Here is a 13,814-nt window from a genome sequence, read left to right on the forward strand (position 1 = left end):
GTAATAGGAATCTATGTATAATAACAAATTCAACATGCTAGCATTCTTTAAGTATATAGCCTATACATCCTTAATCACGATCGTCGTAATACGATAACTAAAGTTGCGGTTTGTTTCCCTCAGTTTTATTAAGTTTCCATGATTTCTCTATCTTGTTAGGAAACTTCCTTGGAAACATTCTCTCCCTTCCTAGAATTATCATTTAAAATTTATTCTTCCGGTTCTCCTTAATTTTCCCACGAACTCTTTTTTTAGAATTATTTTTCTGCAACGTTATTACTTTTTTCATGACAGCATTTATAGAGTTGGTTTACTCAGTTTTATACCTTTGTTAAAGAAAACAACTTTCGTATCCGCTCTCACCTTGTTTGCTACGGTACAGTATTGAGAAAGATGTATGAAAAATTAAGATGCACGTAATGGATTATTATACTAGCATCGCTGTATCGTACTTTAGTACTTCATTGACCAGATCCGTTCGACTTTTACGACCATTCTGATAGGAACCAGTTCCAAATCCTCGAAAAGACGAGGTCATTGAAGGAAAAGTGTTTTTAAAGATTGATTTAGTATCACCGATAGGTCCGTGTTCTTCTAGTGCGAGACAAAATAAACGTTTATAGAAACGATACTCGAATTAGTCAATTCAAAGTCTATTAGTAAATTCTATTAGCTAGCAATTGACTCATACAAAACTATGTGGACTTAATTGGTTCTCAGAAATACTTTTTGTCTATTTATTTATTTAAATAAATAAAAAACAATAAAAGAAAAATGATTTTATTTAATTCATTGTCATTACGAGCTGGTCTTTTCGATATCTAGGGACCAGCTGGCTCGTTTCTGGCCTTGCTGTCGGAAGCCTCGTAGGTAGTTGTTAGCCGGTGGTGCTTACGTTCCCCCATGCGCTTCACTCTTACCCGCTTCTCTGCTCTGTCTGAAAAATAAGAATAGCTCTCCTCTCCCTTTGAACCGGCAGTAACCAACGAAAATTTGCCGACAACGCCAGTTTCGACCGTTCTTCGGCGAAGATAACACGCGTCTCTCTTGGTACTAATTCGTTTTGTTTTTTTTACAATATCTCATCACGTAATAGACTTCAATTTATTGTACAATAGTTTAGTTGTGATTTTTAAGATTGGGATCATTTTCTATCTAAATGAAGTTAACTAGATTCGAAAATTGTAAAAATACTCTGAAAAAGGGAATGAAGAGACAAGTTAGAAATTCTGCGGAAATGTTTCTACGAGAGGAAGAACACTTTCTCTAGACGATGCGCTTTAGAAAAGTGATACGGATTTCCTAACGCGCGAATAGAACAACGTGCCGCGGTACAAGTTGCTCGGCTGTGTTGGGTCCCATCTCCTCCACGGGGTGTCGCTTTCCGTCCCCCCAGACAGAGGCCCCGGGCCCCGATAGGCGTAACACCGAGTTTCCCATTCACCGCGACGTGCTGCTGTGGAAAGGATCTGCGTGTGCATGCTCCCAGCGTTTTCGAGGAAAATCCTGTTTGATTTATCTTGTCAAACATTTACACAGCTACCGTGAACATAACAAAACTCTGATGGATCATCGATAGAGCGGTCGTATAATAAATACAGACATCGTAGAAACTGTTGAGAATCAATTACAAGACTGTGAGAACTTGAAAATTTCGTGAATACTCTGACTTCTCAAATCTGTGATAAAGTAATAATATAAAAAATGAAAAAGAATTCTGGGACGGTCGAGCCGTTACAAAAAATGAAAATGTGATTGCGATAGAGACAATTCATCGACAGTGAAATCGTGAGCGTAGTGATATAATAAAAGATATCAAAATGGTTTTCTTCGGAAGGAAGGAGAAGATAGAAGATCGCAGACTGTTGGACAGCATCGACGCTGTAAACGGGGACAAAATATATCAAATAGAAAATGGTAAATCAAAGTTTATTGGACAACACCGTTGAAAGAATTCGAGGAAGGAGAAATATTTAATCTCTTGCTTGTGCGAATCTGTTCTTTAAAGAACTTCACTGATCTGGCCGTGTCTAAATATTATTCTTCCGGATCTAATGCGCTCCTACTGGAATTCAGGATTTAATTTCCCAATTTAAATGATAAAAATAAGCTCGTTATTGTTTATAGATCATTAAATAAAGGAGGCAATAATTCTATATAATATAATCAAAGCTTTAATTGTTATTCATTATTACATGCATGATCAAACTGATTTTAAGACTCTTTTCCTCTAAACTAGTTGAGAAATAGATCGAGGCGTTCTGGAAATACGATACGCTGTACGTTCGTGTCGCGGTTCGACAATTCAATCTTGTCTACTGCTCGCATTTAACATGCAATCGTTCGGTTGACATTGATAAGTAATGTCATCGCTCACTTGTATTTCACCGGGACAGTTGCAAAGCTCCTCCTAAAACGTCTCCTACATTATTATTAAGCACAATGAAGACTCGATAAGTTATCAATAATATTCGTCATAATTATGAGATTTCATTTGAGAATCTAAAACAAAATATAAGGTCGAACGAAAGTGAGAAGGTAGAACAACGTACAGGCTGTGACTCTAATTAGTCTTAGCACTTGTGAGCTCAATAGCAATTCACACCAGCTAGAAACTGTTAGCAGCGGGACGATATTATCATCCTTGAGCTTGATCCAAATCGTACTTAAGCACGAATCTCTTTAGCACACGCTGTATAATATGATTGAATGACTATTTATTGGTTCCTACGATTATAATTATGTCGACGTTCTATTTTCTATATCTAATATAATCATCATTTATAAAAATAAACTACAGACTTTTACATAGTTTCGGGAAGTTATTATCCCGCCAAAAATTCTGTTTATACTGAATTGAATCTCTGTCTATTTAAATGTCGCGTGTTCGGCGTTTGGCCACCTGTGGCTGTACCAATATTGATCCACCGGATGGCCACACCCGGCACACCCTCGCGTCGCTCTTTTACACCCTCTCGTGTAAGTCGAGGCGCGTACTGGTACAGTGTCGTTGCCCTTCACGCGAGCACATTTCGATCACGAGCATACCTTGGCGTGGTTTTATGGAAAAGTGTCTGGTCACTGTTCCAGCTGCCTTTATGCATGTGCGGGACAACCTGGAGGAGCTGGGCAAAGTGGCCGACGACACAGACCTGCTGTTCCTCAAAGGTCTCTTGGACAGTCCCGTAGTTACGTCTCTAGTGAAGGTGAGTGTCGGTTCCTTGCCTTATGTGCGTTTTACGTCGTTGATCATTTACAATTTCCAACTATATTATTTGTTACGTCGAATTCATTATGTGTTTATTAATTCTCGGAGGAGACGATTTGTGAGAAAGTTCAAGTGGATGAATTACATAATTATTATAACGCAGTTTAATTAAAAGTTAATCAGTTAATGCAGGTTGAATGATTTATCTGTGAAGATGTAAATTTAATCATGGAAATTGTTTTATTAGTGACATTTATTTTTATAACTGACTTCGGGGATGTAAGATCATTTATAATCTGTTACCTCTGTGTCAAAATACAGTGTTTTTTCGAATCGATGTTAAACGCGATTAATTGCGACCATTGTTCACGCGTGTGTATTATTTTTGGCACCGGTGGAACAAACAATTGTCTGACCATCATTAGATCATGCGCGGCGCGAATGGACCTCGTTCGAGGCACATGCACGTGTGCCACGTGTTTACTATAGAAACCGATTTTACGAGAGAGAATTGCTCGTTCGCCGAGATCGACTTGAGTAAAATCCTTGTGCTAAAGGCAACCGTGACGGAACGCGAAACGTAACGCGGCCAACCATGAGACCCTTGCAGCTTCGGTAAAAATCCAACCGTGTCGTTGAACCTGTTTCTCACCCGCTTGAGACAAGTCTGCGATTGGTTTCCCAGCTCGTTCCTTAAAAATAGGAGAGATACCCGTGTGCAAAAGCGAGCTTGGTTTATGACTACTCATGTTTCGTTTCAGTCTTTTTTCAATATAATAAATTCATCTCTATAAATGATAGCTGTTTCTTAAATTACAATACAGTGTTTAAGATAGTTTGAAATGTTCAACTCAACAGCCCCTCGTTTCGAAAACGGATAGTTTGCTATAAAATATAACCCGTGGTGCAGGAATCCACGTTGGAATTCGAAAACGTTAGATCACGCGGTTGAAATTTTTCGAACCTTCTTGGAAAAAGCGCATTATTTTTTTTACACTCACTTACATCAACGCTTCGTAGAACGCCCACATTATATTTCGGTCGCGACATAGATTTCGGTTCGGCCTACGATGAAAATATTATTATCCACCGTGACGTGACGTACGCGTCACTCTTTCCTTTCGTCGTCACTCTCTTGCGTAACAATCACAGAAAACCTTGCAAACTACACACGAATTTCTGTATATATATTTTTCTTGGCACTTTCAGTTTCCTCTTCAGTCGTTCAACGATGCTTTCTGTTGTTAGATAAGCGTTTTATATTACGGTAGAAAAATTATGAGTGTTCATCGATTTCAGCATATTTTATCATATATTTACTACTTCTGTTCTGCTTTAATTGTACTTAGTAAAAAAAATCACTCATAAATTTACTGTGCGTGTATTTCGTTCGTTATAAATACATGAACAGTGGGTTTGTAGTATTGGAAACGAAGAGCTGTTCTAACACTTTTTAGCGATGATGTACAATCTCAGTGATCCTCAGAGATTTATGGGTTGTAATTTTAACGATTTTCGCGGAACTTTTGATAGGTGGATACCCGATATTTTATAGCGGATAAGATGTCCAAGTGTCTTACTTTGGAAGTGGTGCAACGCGTCATGGCACGCTTCTTCCTCGAGGATTCATGAGTTGTAAAAGAATGAGTATTTCGACTTGAGATCTCTAAAAATATTTTGAAAAAATGGTTTGGGCGTCGTCTCATCGTAAAGTCTCGATTGTGACCCAAAGCGGTTTCGACTTTATCTCATCCCGATCGACTGCACACAGTCGTGACTTTCTTGCGAGGAGTCAGTGTGTTCTGGGCACCTGCCAGACTCACATTCCATCGTTCTTCGAGGTCGAGCAGGTAGAAGCCCGGGCTGGGTGTCGAACAGTCGTTAAGAAGCCGGTGTTCGTTTCCGGTTTGACTCAACGCAACAATGGATATCGTTGACAGACGGGCGTTACTACGTTCCCGATGAAAACCATTGCAAACAACCGTGAAAAGCCTGAAAACTCGTTAGGCCAATGCTATTAAACTGGCAAAGGGAACGGTCCGAGAGAGCGTGAGAACTATCATCACCTTAATTAGAATCAATAGAAACACTTTCCCATTATTCGTGAATTATATAAAGAATTTTCACCGGAAAATAATATTTCCAATGTGAATACTTTCTCAAGTAGGAAATCTTGTAATTCATTTATCCTCGACAAAAAACGAACATACGAGTAAATGTAGATAATGAATTCTTAACTGATAGCAATATTTTCACTTGCTGATTCTATAGCTGTATTTGCTATGGATTTTTCGTCTGGCAATTTTCACGAGAATACGTCGACTTCTAAAACTAAAATTGCGAAGCACTTCTAGCAATTTCGTACTACGGAACATGCCATAAAATTTCTAACATCCGTCTTTGAAAACCACCCAGTGGACAATCCCTCAAGGAGCGGACACCGTGAATCCTTTTTGAGAACAAAAGCGCTTCCTGCGAGTGGAAGAGAGCAACTGTGTGTCAGACGGTCTCGCGTCAGCGCAACGACGCAGGAAGCCGCTAGACAGAATCGTGAATAATCCGCACTTATTAATCGTCAAATCGCACCGTCGTCTTGACCTCTCGAATGTAATTGGCCGCGACCCCAGCGATGATTCGGTCAATTGGACCGGGTCAGGTCGCGCCGAGTCATCGTAGTCGGTCTATCGCAGAAATCATGAGTATCTACGCGTCGCGTGCGCCCGCGTATACACGGTGTATATATGTATGTAATTTCAACCGGGTTTGTAATCAAGCGACGGTACGAGCGGAGTGAACGCGCGTGTGCGGCATCGACGCACGTGTAGGTGTCCAGGACTGTAGCAAACGACGTTAGGCGCCCATGGGTTTGATTACTTGTTGAAATGGTAATAAAGATTAGGAGCTTGTAAGATGAATTATCAGACTACGGACTTTCTTGCAAAATAAAATATTTAGGTAAGTATTCCTATTATCCATCGAAGTACGCATTTACCTTTTGACATTCCGAGCAGTTTTATAAATTACATACAATATTTCGAATTTATGCAAATTCAATTTTCTCAGAAATGCATCAGATTCGCAGTTTAATAATTACGTTGCATTTTGCAATTTCAGACGAGTTATAGTTATCTCATGTTTTTTAATCATCTCCTCTTTGCTATTGTGATTTTAACGTTTCATTGCGAAAATTGTAGTATTTTCTTCTATGCTCGTTGCACCGGCTCTAGCCAATATCGCACCGGCGATAGTAGGTTTTAATATCGGAGCTACACGATACCGTTGTATCGCGTAACGGATTATTGTGTATCTTGAGAAGGGTCTACCCGCGCGGTAAGATCGACAAACCAATCGGTGTCAATGACTGGCAACGCTTTTTGCCTCGACTGTTCTACTCACCGAGCTGCAAGTTGCATAATTCTATGGATATGTTTAATGAATTCCTATTATCGACGAAACTCCGAATCGCCGTATGCGTCAAAGGCTGAAACCGTTGCGAAGACGTCCAAGGACAAGAATTAAAATGAAAGTATAGAGTACTATAGTACGCGTACACCTTCGTACAAGAGCGGAGTACGCAATCGGAATGGTCGGGTAGTAAAAGACAGCCTCTACCACTTTCTAAGTGGATAGCTAGGATATTTAACATTCCAGGTAACAAGGCACGTTCGCGTTTACACATCGCGGCACCGCGTTCAAACCTTGTTATTTTCCTACGTTGAAAGAAGCGTCGGAAGTCCCGTCCACGATACCAGATAGATAATACCATCAACGTGTACTGAGGGAGCCGCGACATGACCTACTTGGCTTCCAGCTTTAAAATCTTGGATCTTCGGTGGTCTTGATAATTGTGTGCTAACAAGGCTACCGTAATATCATTGTACTACGTATCTGATGGAATTAATTCACCGTAAGAAGTTCATTGTATATAAAATGATCCCAAAGGATATGAGCGTCACTCGTAGATTACATCAAACGGATTTACATTCGATAAAAAACGAGTAATAAAATTGCAAATTAGTATCGAACGATTATCCTAAAGCTTCTATAAACGAGCCGCGCCTGAAGTCGTGGTCGATTTCTAAAGAACCAAGTTATCTACGAAAACGGGATAAAATGGGTCTGAAACGAACGGGTGTGTATCCGGCCCTGAGCAGAACGTAGCGGAGTGTTGCATGCCATCCGAAGAAGGGCCCCCACCTGTTTCAGGCGAGCATGGGCAGCCTGAACGAGGCTGTGCGATCAAGGTGGGGGCGAAAGAAACGTCAGTAGGCGCGGCAGTTTTCTGACGCCGCTTACCAAAGCAACACCGTGTGTGCGTGCCGTCCACGGCGTCGAGTCAGGGTACCTCTTTTTTTTTTTTCATTCCTTCGACCCCGTGGAAGCCCTTCTTCGGGCTCGCCACTGGCCGCTTACCCCCGTGAGTTTTATTCCCGGGTGAGTGCACCCTCGAACGGATCGATACGGCGAACTCAAGCTCCAGGACGGTGGCCAGCGCGTTCTCCAGAGAAACGGCGTCCTAGCTTCTCTCCGAGAGACGCGCGACCTCTACGTTTTACCAATTGTTAAGTGTAAGTCGGTTTCTGTGCGAAAAATCATCGTCGAGATTCATCCGGAGTTTGGTAAAAGGACGGCAGTGCGTCGAGGGTGAACACCCAGGTGAATTGATCGCGTGGGTAGTCGTAGAAGAGAACTGTTGCCGACGAGCGACACGTGATATCGAGAGAAAGCGCGATTTGTTGACCGTAAGCCCCTCGCGTTTCTCGCGTCTCCGATCAGTGGATTTGTGGTCGAAGCAAGCCGTTCCTCGGCATCTGGACTGCAAGTAAAATATACTGGTCGGACCCGTGTCTGGATCTACTTCGGTCGGTCGAGTGCATTTCGCGCGGCTGCTAGAAGATGTGGAGCAATTTATAATTACGAGACTCTATTGATTTTCTGACGATAAACATGAATGAATATTTAGTATTGTTGAAAGAAAATCACCACCTGTTGAACAACGAGTCGAGGCTTTGATTTATGCGTCACGCTTTATAATTAGAGTCCCAATAGAAGCAGATACGTAATGACTTTATTGATTTTTCCGCGTCGATGCGGCACAGGGATATAAAAAATTGATAATTTAGTCACGGACGATGACTTTCGGTATGAAAAAATGCAATGACGAAACGTTACATGTTAAGCACGTAACCAGCGAATCGCTGTTTGCTCTTGAAGCGCGACGATCTTCGTGAGAGTATTTTCAGGGACGTCATGGTAGGACAGGGGAATTCATTACAGGTTGCAGTGTACGTTGAACGCCAGCTGCTTTGTACTCATTACCATGACAAATGGCATAATTTGTGAACGCTACAATAACGATCTTGCGACATATGGAGAAATACCTAAGCCCCGGTTCTTTTGTCTGATAACTCGTAGTCAGCTAATTAGTCTCTGTTTTCCCAGTTCATCGTTAAAAAAATACAATTTCGGTCGATTCAATTTCTTGATTCCTTTCATTTCTCGTACCTCACAAGGTTTTCTAAATACTCCAAATTTTATTTGCATTCGTTTCTCGTAAGTCACGGTGCTGTGTTTTTAGAGGTTCGCAGGAAAACACGTGTTCTTTGATGTTTCCCGTCACTAAGCTGATTTATATACCATACGTAAGTTGCATGCGCAAATGGCCAGATCGATGACTGGATCGTTTTTAATTCTCGTTTTGCATGATTCCTTTAATCGTTGCTGCAGTGAATATCGTGGAAATCGCGTGTATATCGACGCGAATGATTCGATGATGAATCATCCTGAGCGGAGTGTGAAGCAATTTCCATAGGGAACGGACTCAGACTTTCGCAACGCAGACGGTAGTAATTATTCATCCGTATCGCATTTTTAATTAATTATTGTAATAGTTGTTTATGAATGAACTTAGGTTCGATTTTCCACGAGCTAAATATTCCGTACGTAGATAGAATTTATTTGCTTTGAAAGCAAACGCGCGCGATGCACTATTATTAGGTGATTACGCGTGTGAAAATATTATTTTTCTTCTACTATTTGTCTGTGTAATAATAATTAAAAAATTATCAATTTCATGTGTAACTTCGTTTAAAAAGGAAATATGCGGAGAGGTGTTCGAACGAACGCGTACGTAGCACGCCGTTCAGGTATCAAGCATTCTCGAAGGTGACTCGGAAACGCTGAGAATGACCCACTTTCGTAATTACTCCTTCATTGTTGTAACGCTGCATTGGCTCGGAGTACACACTGGGGGGCTTACGTGGTCGACACTAATCGAATCAAACCTCATTGACGCCGGTCATCGTTGCACAATAAGAATTTCACACTCCTAGGTGACAAATCCACAAAATTTCCATCTTTATTACAATTCAAGAAAATGATAAAAAGAGCATAGCTCCAATAAAGAATTTATAAGGAAAGATATAACTTATTGTCTAAGAAACTGATAATCAAAATATATTTTCGAGAATTCAACGATGTACAGATTTCTCTTGGATCGTACAAGAGGCGAAGGCACACTGAATTTAATACGGAAACCCGTTTCGACTTTCACAACTGGCAACGGCTAAACTGTTCACTGTGGCTTCGACCATACGTGAATACGTAATCTAAAACGGAGTTTATAAGCAGCTTGACGATCCTAATTCCTGAATTTGCTTTGTTTAATCTGTTCAAATACCTTCACTGTCTGGTATATCAAGCAGAAAGTACTGACTCTTTAGTCAAACCGTTCGTTATATTCTAAAGCACGTTTAGAGGGGATTCTAACCCGAATCGGGGGATTTAAAAAGTCGCCCGGCGGGACGCAAACCAGTTTCTCGGTATCGAAACGGTCGTGACTGTTACAGGTCCAGGAGCGTCTGGAGGATCCACCGCTCCACGTGGAACCGGTATGCTTGTCCGTCTGTGATATCGTCGACGAGGTTTGCCACGCGCTCCGCTCCTCGAGGGACGAGAACGCGCGCGAGCTTGTGCGATTGCTGAGAAGCTCGCATTTGAAAGCGCTTCTTGAGACGCACGACGCGGTCGTCGAACGGAAGGAATCGCCACCGAAGCCGGAGCAACCGCCGCCGACTATGCCCACCAACGAGAGGACGGAGGCTGTCAGAATGGTTGGCCTCAGGAGGCAACCTAACGAACCCTTAGTAAGCCTTTCTATGTTGGATGATTTACTTAAAGTTTTAGTAAAACAATAAAAAAATGTCAATTATATTGCATGGATAACTTTTTAACGAACTGGGAATTATCCTCAAACAATTGCAGCCACCGCTTAATTAATTTATTATTGATATTGGAATTGGTCGGTCGTTGAAGATCAGAATGGTGTTTTAAAAACGGAGAACGTGGGAGGATGTTTAATCTCGTTTGTCGGTTCGTTTCGTAGACGATGAAAGTGGAGTCACGTAGAGAGCAATCAACAATGGAATAACCGACGACTTTCTCAATCGTGTATCTGTACATATAGTTTTAGTAGTTTACTATTCCGTTACGTGAGAGAATTCCGATTCTGAAACGTTTGCGCGAGAAGAGACGAAAATGGCTCTCGCGGTTCATAAATAATTCGGAACGTTTATTATCCGCGAGATGTTCATTGGCCACGTGGCCTCTTCGCAAGAATCTTGCCTTCGAATTCTCTAGGATTACATACTAAACAAACTGAATACCGCTCCGAATCAATTTTATCAAAAATGTTTTGAAATTAAAAATGTAAAATTATCAGGGATTCCACTGTCAAGAACTATTCCAACATCTACGATATTCTTCATTTGAGACGAAATTTTGTTCTCCAAATAAGAGAGAGAAATTCTTGTAATTTTGAACATCTTTTAGTGGGCGTCTAGTTTATCTCAAACAAAAATAGTCAATCTTCACAAACGACCCATACAACGAGAACGAATCTACAAGTATAAAGATGTCTAGCCTTGACAAGAATCAATTGTTCCTCGAGTGCGTTCATAGCGGATTCACCTCGACGGAGGTATTTATTTTCGTCCATTTTCGCGCGCAGGGTTTGACGGTGCAAGTCGACGAATCTGGCAACTTAATTATCGCCAGGATCCTGGGAGGAAGTACAGCTGCGAAGCAAGGACTTCTGAGGACAGGCGAAGTGATCCTCGAGGTGAACGGAAAGGATGTGCATAACCCGGAGGAACTTCAGGAAGCCATTCACGACGCGAAGGAGAATTTGACGCTGAAATTGGCACCTGGAATTGCGAACGATGCCAATCGACCTGTGAAATCCACGGTGAGTCGTTTATTAAAATCATGATTACGATATTCGACGGTTACTCAACGAAACCCGATCTGTAGGAATTTACTAATTTGCTGATAAAAGTCTGTTCTACTTATGTGGTACATAGCATGAATCAATAAAGGTATTTATGTAAAATAAAAGATTCTCCTCTGATTTCATTAAAAGATATTTTATACAAATTTTGCATATGATCGAATTCATTGAATTAGCATATTCTTATAGTTCAATAAATCTATTCAAGACTTTTTAATAAGATCCGTGAACGTTACGTTATTTCGACAATTTTTATTGACTCACCCAGTATACAATTCAGTGGAAGCAGTAATTCTAATAGTACATTGTGTTCGCTCACGCGTATAAATAAATGATAATACGAAACGAGAACAAGAAACACTTGCAACTAGTCTACAACATTTATGCACCCTTGAGTACCAGATGAAAATAAATTATCAAATCGTACAAAAACTTAACTTGGCAATGAGTTTAATGCGAGAGTTGTGTTTTCTCGCAGTGTTAGTTGAGAGCGCTATTCGATTACGATCCGTCGGAGGACACGCTGTTACCCTGCAGGGAAATCGGACTTCCGTTTCAAAAGGGTGACGTGCTGCAAATCGTGGACCAGGCGGACCCGAACTGGTGGCAAGCAAGGCGAGTAGAGGGCGAAGGCCTAGGCTCGCCCGGGCTAATCCCGTCGTTAGAGCTCGAAGAGCGACGGAAAGCGTTCGTTCCGCCGGAAGCGGACTTCGTACATAAAATAAGTATCTGTGGGACCAAGATCTCCAAGAAGAAGAAGAGGAAAATGTACCAATCGAAGTCGAACGGTGAATTCGACAGCGCGGAGTTGCTGTTATACGAGGAAGTGGCAAGGATGCCGCCGTTCAGGCGTAAAACCTTGGCTTTGGTCGGCCCGAGGGGCGTCGGTCGAAGGACTTTGAAAAACAGACTGATCAACAGCGACCCTGAGAAATTCGGCACCATTGTCCCGTGTAAGTATTAACATTTTTCTGTACCGTGAGATCTCGTGTAGAAGACTGTTTAACTCAATGGAAAAATATTTATATCATACAACTTCTTAGACTTTTACGTTTTACGTATTTGCTTCGCGATCATTGTTAAAGAAGCTACCAGTACCAATGATATTTTGATTCAGTTACTTCAAGGTCGCCCAGAGTGCTCGAGGAGGATGGCAAGAGTTACTGGTTTACCGATCGCGAGTCGATGGAAACGGACATCAGAGAACATCGATATCTAGAATACGGAGAACACAGTGGCCATTTATATGGCACTAAACTGGATTCCGTGCGAGAACTGATCAGGGCCGGAAAAATGTGCGTTTTGGACTGCAGTCCGGCTGCCTTGAAGATACTTCACAACAGCACGGAATTCATGCCCTACGTCATTTTCATAGCGGCACCCGGGATGGAGCAATTGAAATGGCTGTACGATTTGGCAAGATCGACTGGAACGAGCAATCGCAACTTGACGGTAACTACAAGACCCATTACTCTGTTTTTTCATTACTTAAAGTACAAAAGTTCGTTTTCGATATGAGCAATGATAGTTAGTAATTTTGAGAATGCGTATTGACATTTTTACGTAATGAGCGTTTTATTTGTATCATTGATTAATTTTAATCACCGGTAGTCGATGCATCTTCTCCATCGTATACATCCGTTTCTGCGAAAATCGTGTTTGAGTAAAAGGTTTCTGCGAACGTTTTCGAATTTCTCGTAGTCGAAACAAGATAACATGAAATTCGATTGGGACGAAACGAATCGAGGCGCGAAATTTGTGTAAAGAAGAAACATATACCAACGGCACAGGCCGCGATTCAAACAAACATAGCTATCAAATCTTTTACGATACAGCTTTCTGAACCCCTGCCTGCCAGTCTGTTTGCGGACGTCGTGTAAATGCGTAATATTTTGCCTAATGTAAATGTATCGCATGCTCTCTCGCTCGATTACGACAATCCGACGATTTTCAAATATTATACCTCCCATACATACGTTCAGAGAATATTTATACATATTGCCCTACCAAATGTTATTCCATCTCCCCGATTTATGTAGAGCGTTCTTTGTTTAATCTTTCGTATGTATTTGATGTTGGCTTCTGTTAGTTTGACCGCCAGAGTTCCATCAGGTACAGCTCGAGAAGAGCCAGAACGCTGGAGTCCCTCGCATCCCTGTACGAGGTTTGTATATTGCATGCGTATCAATCTTATTACTCATCCTTTATCGTAATGTGACTGTTATTAGATGCATAATACAATTCTTAGAAATTCATTGCTTCACATAAATTATATAGAATAATAAAATAAATATAATTTATGTTCTTACATAATTTTTC

The 13,814-nt window shown here is 41.2% G+C and overlaps 1 protein-coding gene across 1 annotated transcript in view; it reads left to right on the top strand.

The window, feature by feature from the left end:
• vari (MAGUK p55 subfamily member vari) overlaps nucleotides 1-13,814 on the top strand; it is an 18,801-nt gene that overhangs the window by 1,974 nt on the left and 3,013 nt on the right. The window contains 6 exon segments of the mRNA XM_018023166.2: nucleotides 3,091-3,206; nucleotides 10,057-10,353; nucleotides 11,217-11,492; nucleotides 11,974-12,448; nucleotides 12,613-12,947; nucleotides 13,585-13,659. Of these exon segments, the coding sequence (XP_017878655.1) occupies nucleotides 3,091-3,206; nucleotides 10,057-10,353; nucleotides 11,217-11,492; nucleotides 11,974-12,448; nucleotides 12,613-12,947; nucleotides 13,585-13,659 (1,574 nt within the window).

Source organism: Ceratina calcarata, unplaced genomic scaffold (assembly GCF_001652005.2).
Source record: "Ceratina calcarata isolate Rehan_Ccalc_2016 unplaced genomic scaffold, ASM165200v1 scaffold297.2, whole genome shotgun sequence".
In the NCBI taxonomy this organism is placed as follows: domain Eukaryota; kingdom Metazoa; phylum Arthropoda; class Insecta; order Hymenoptera; family Apidae; genus Ceratina; species Ceratina calcarata.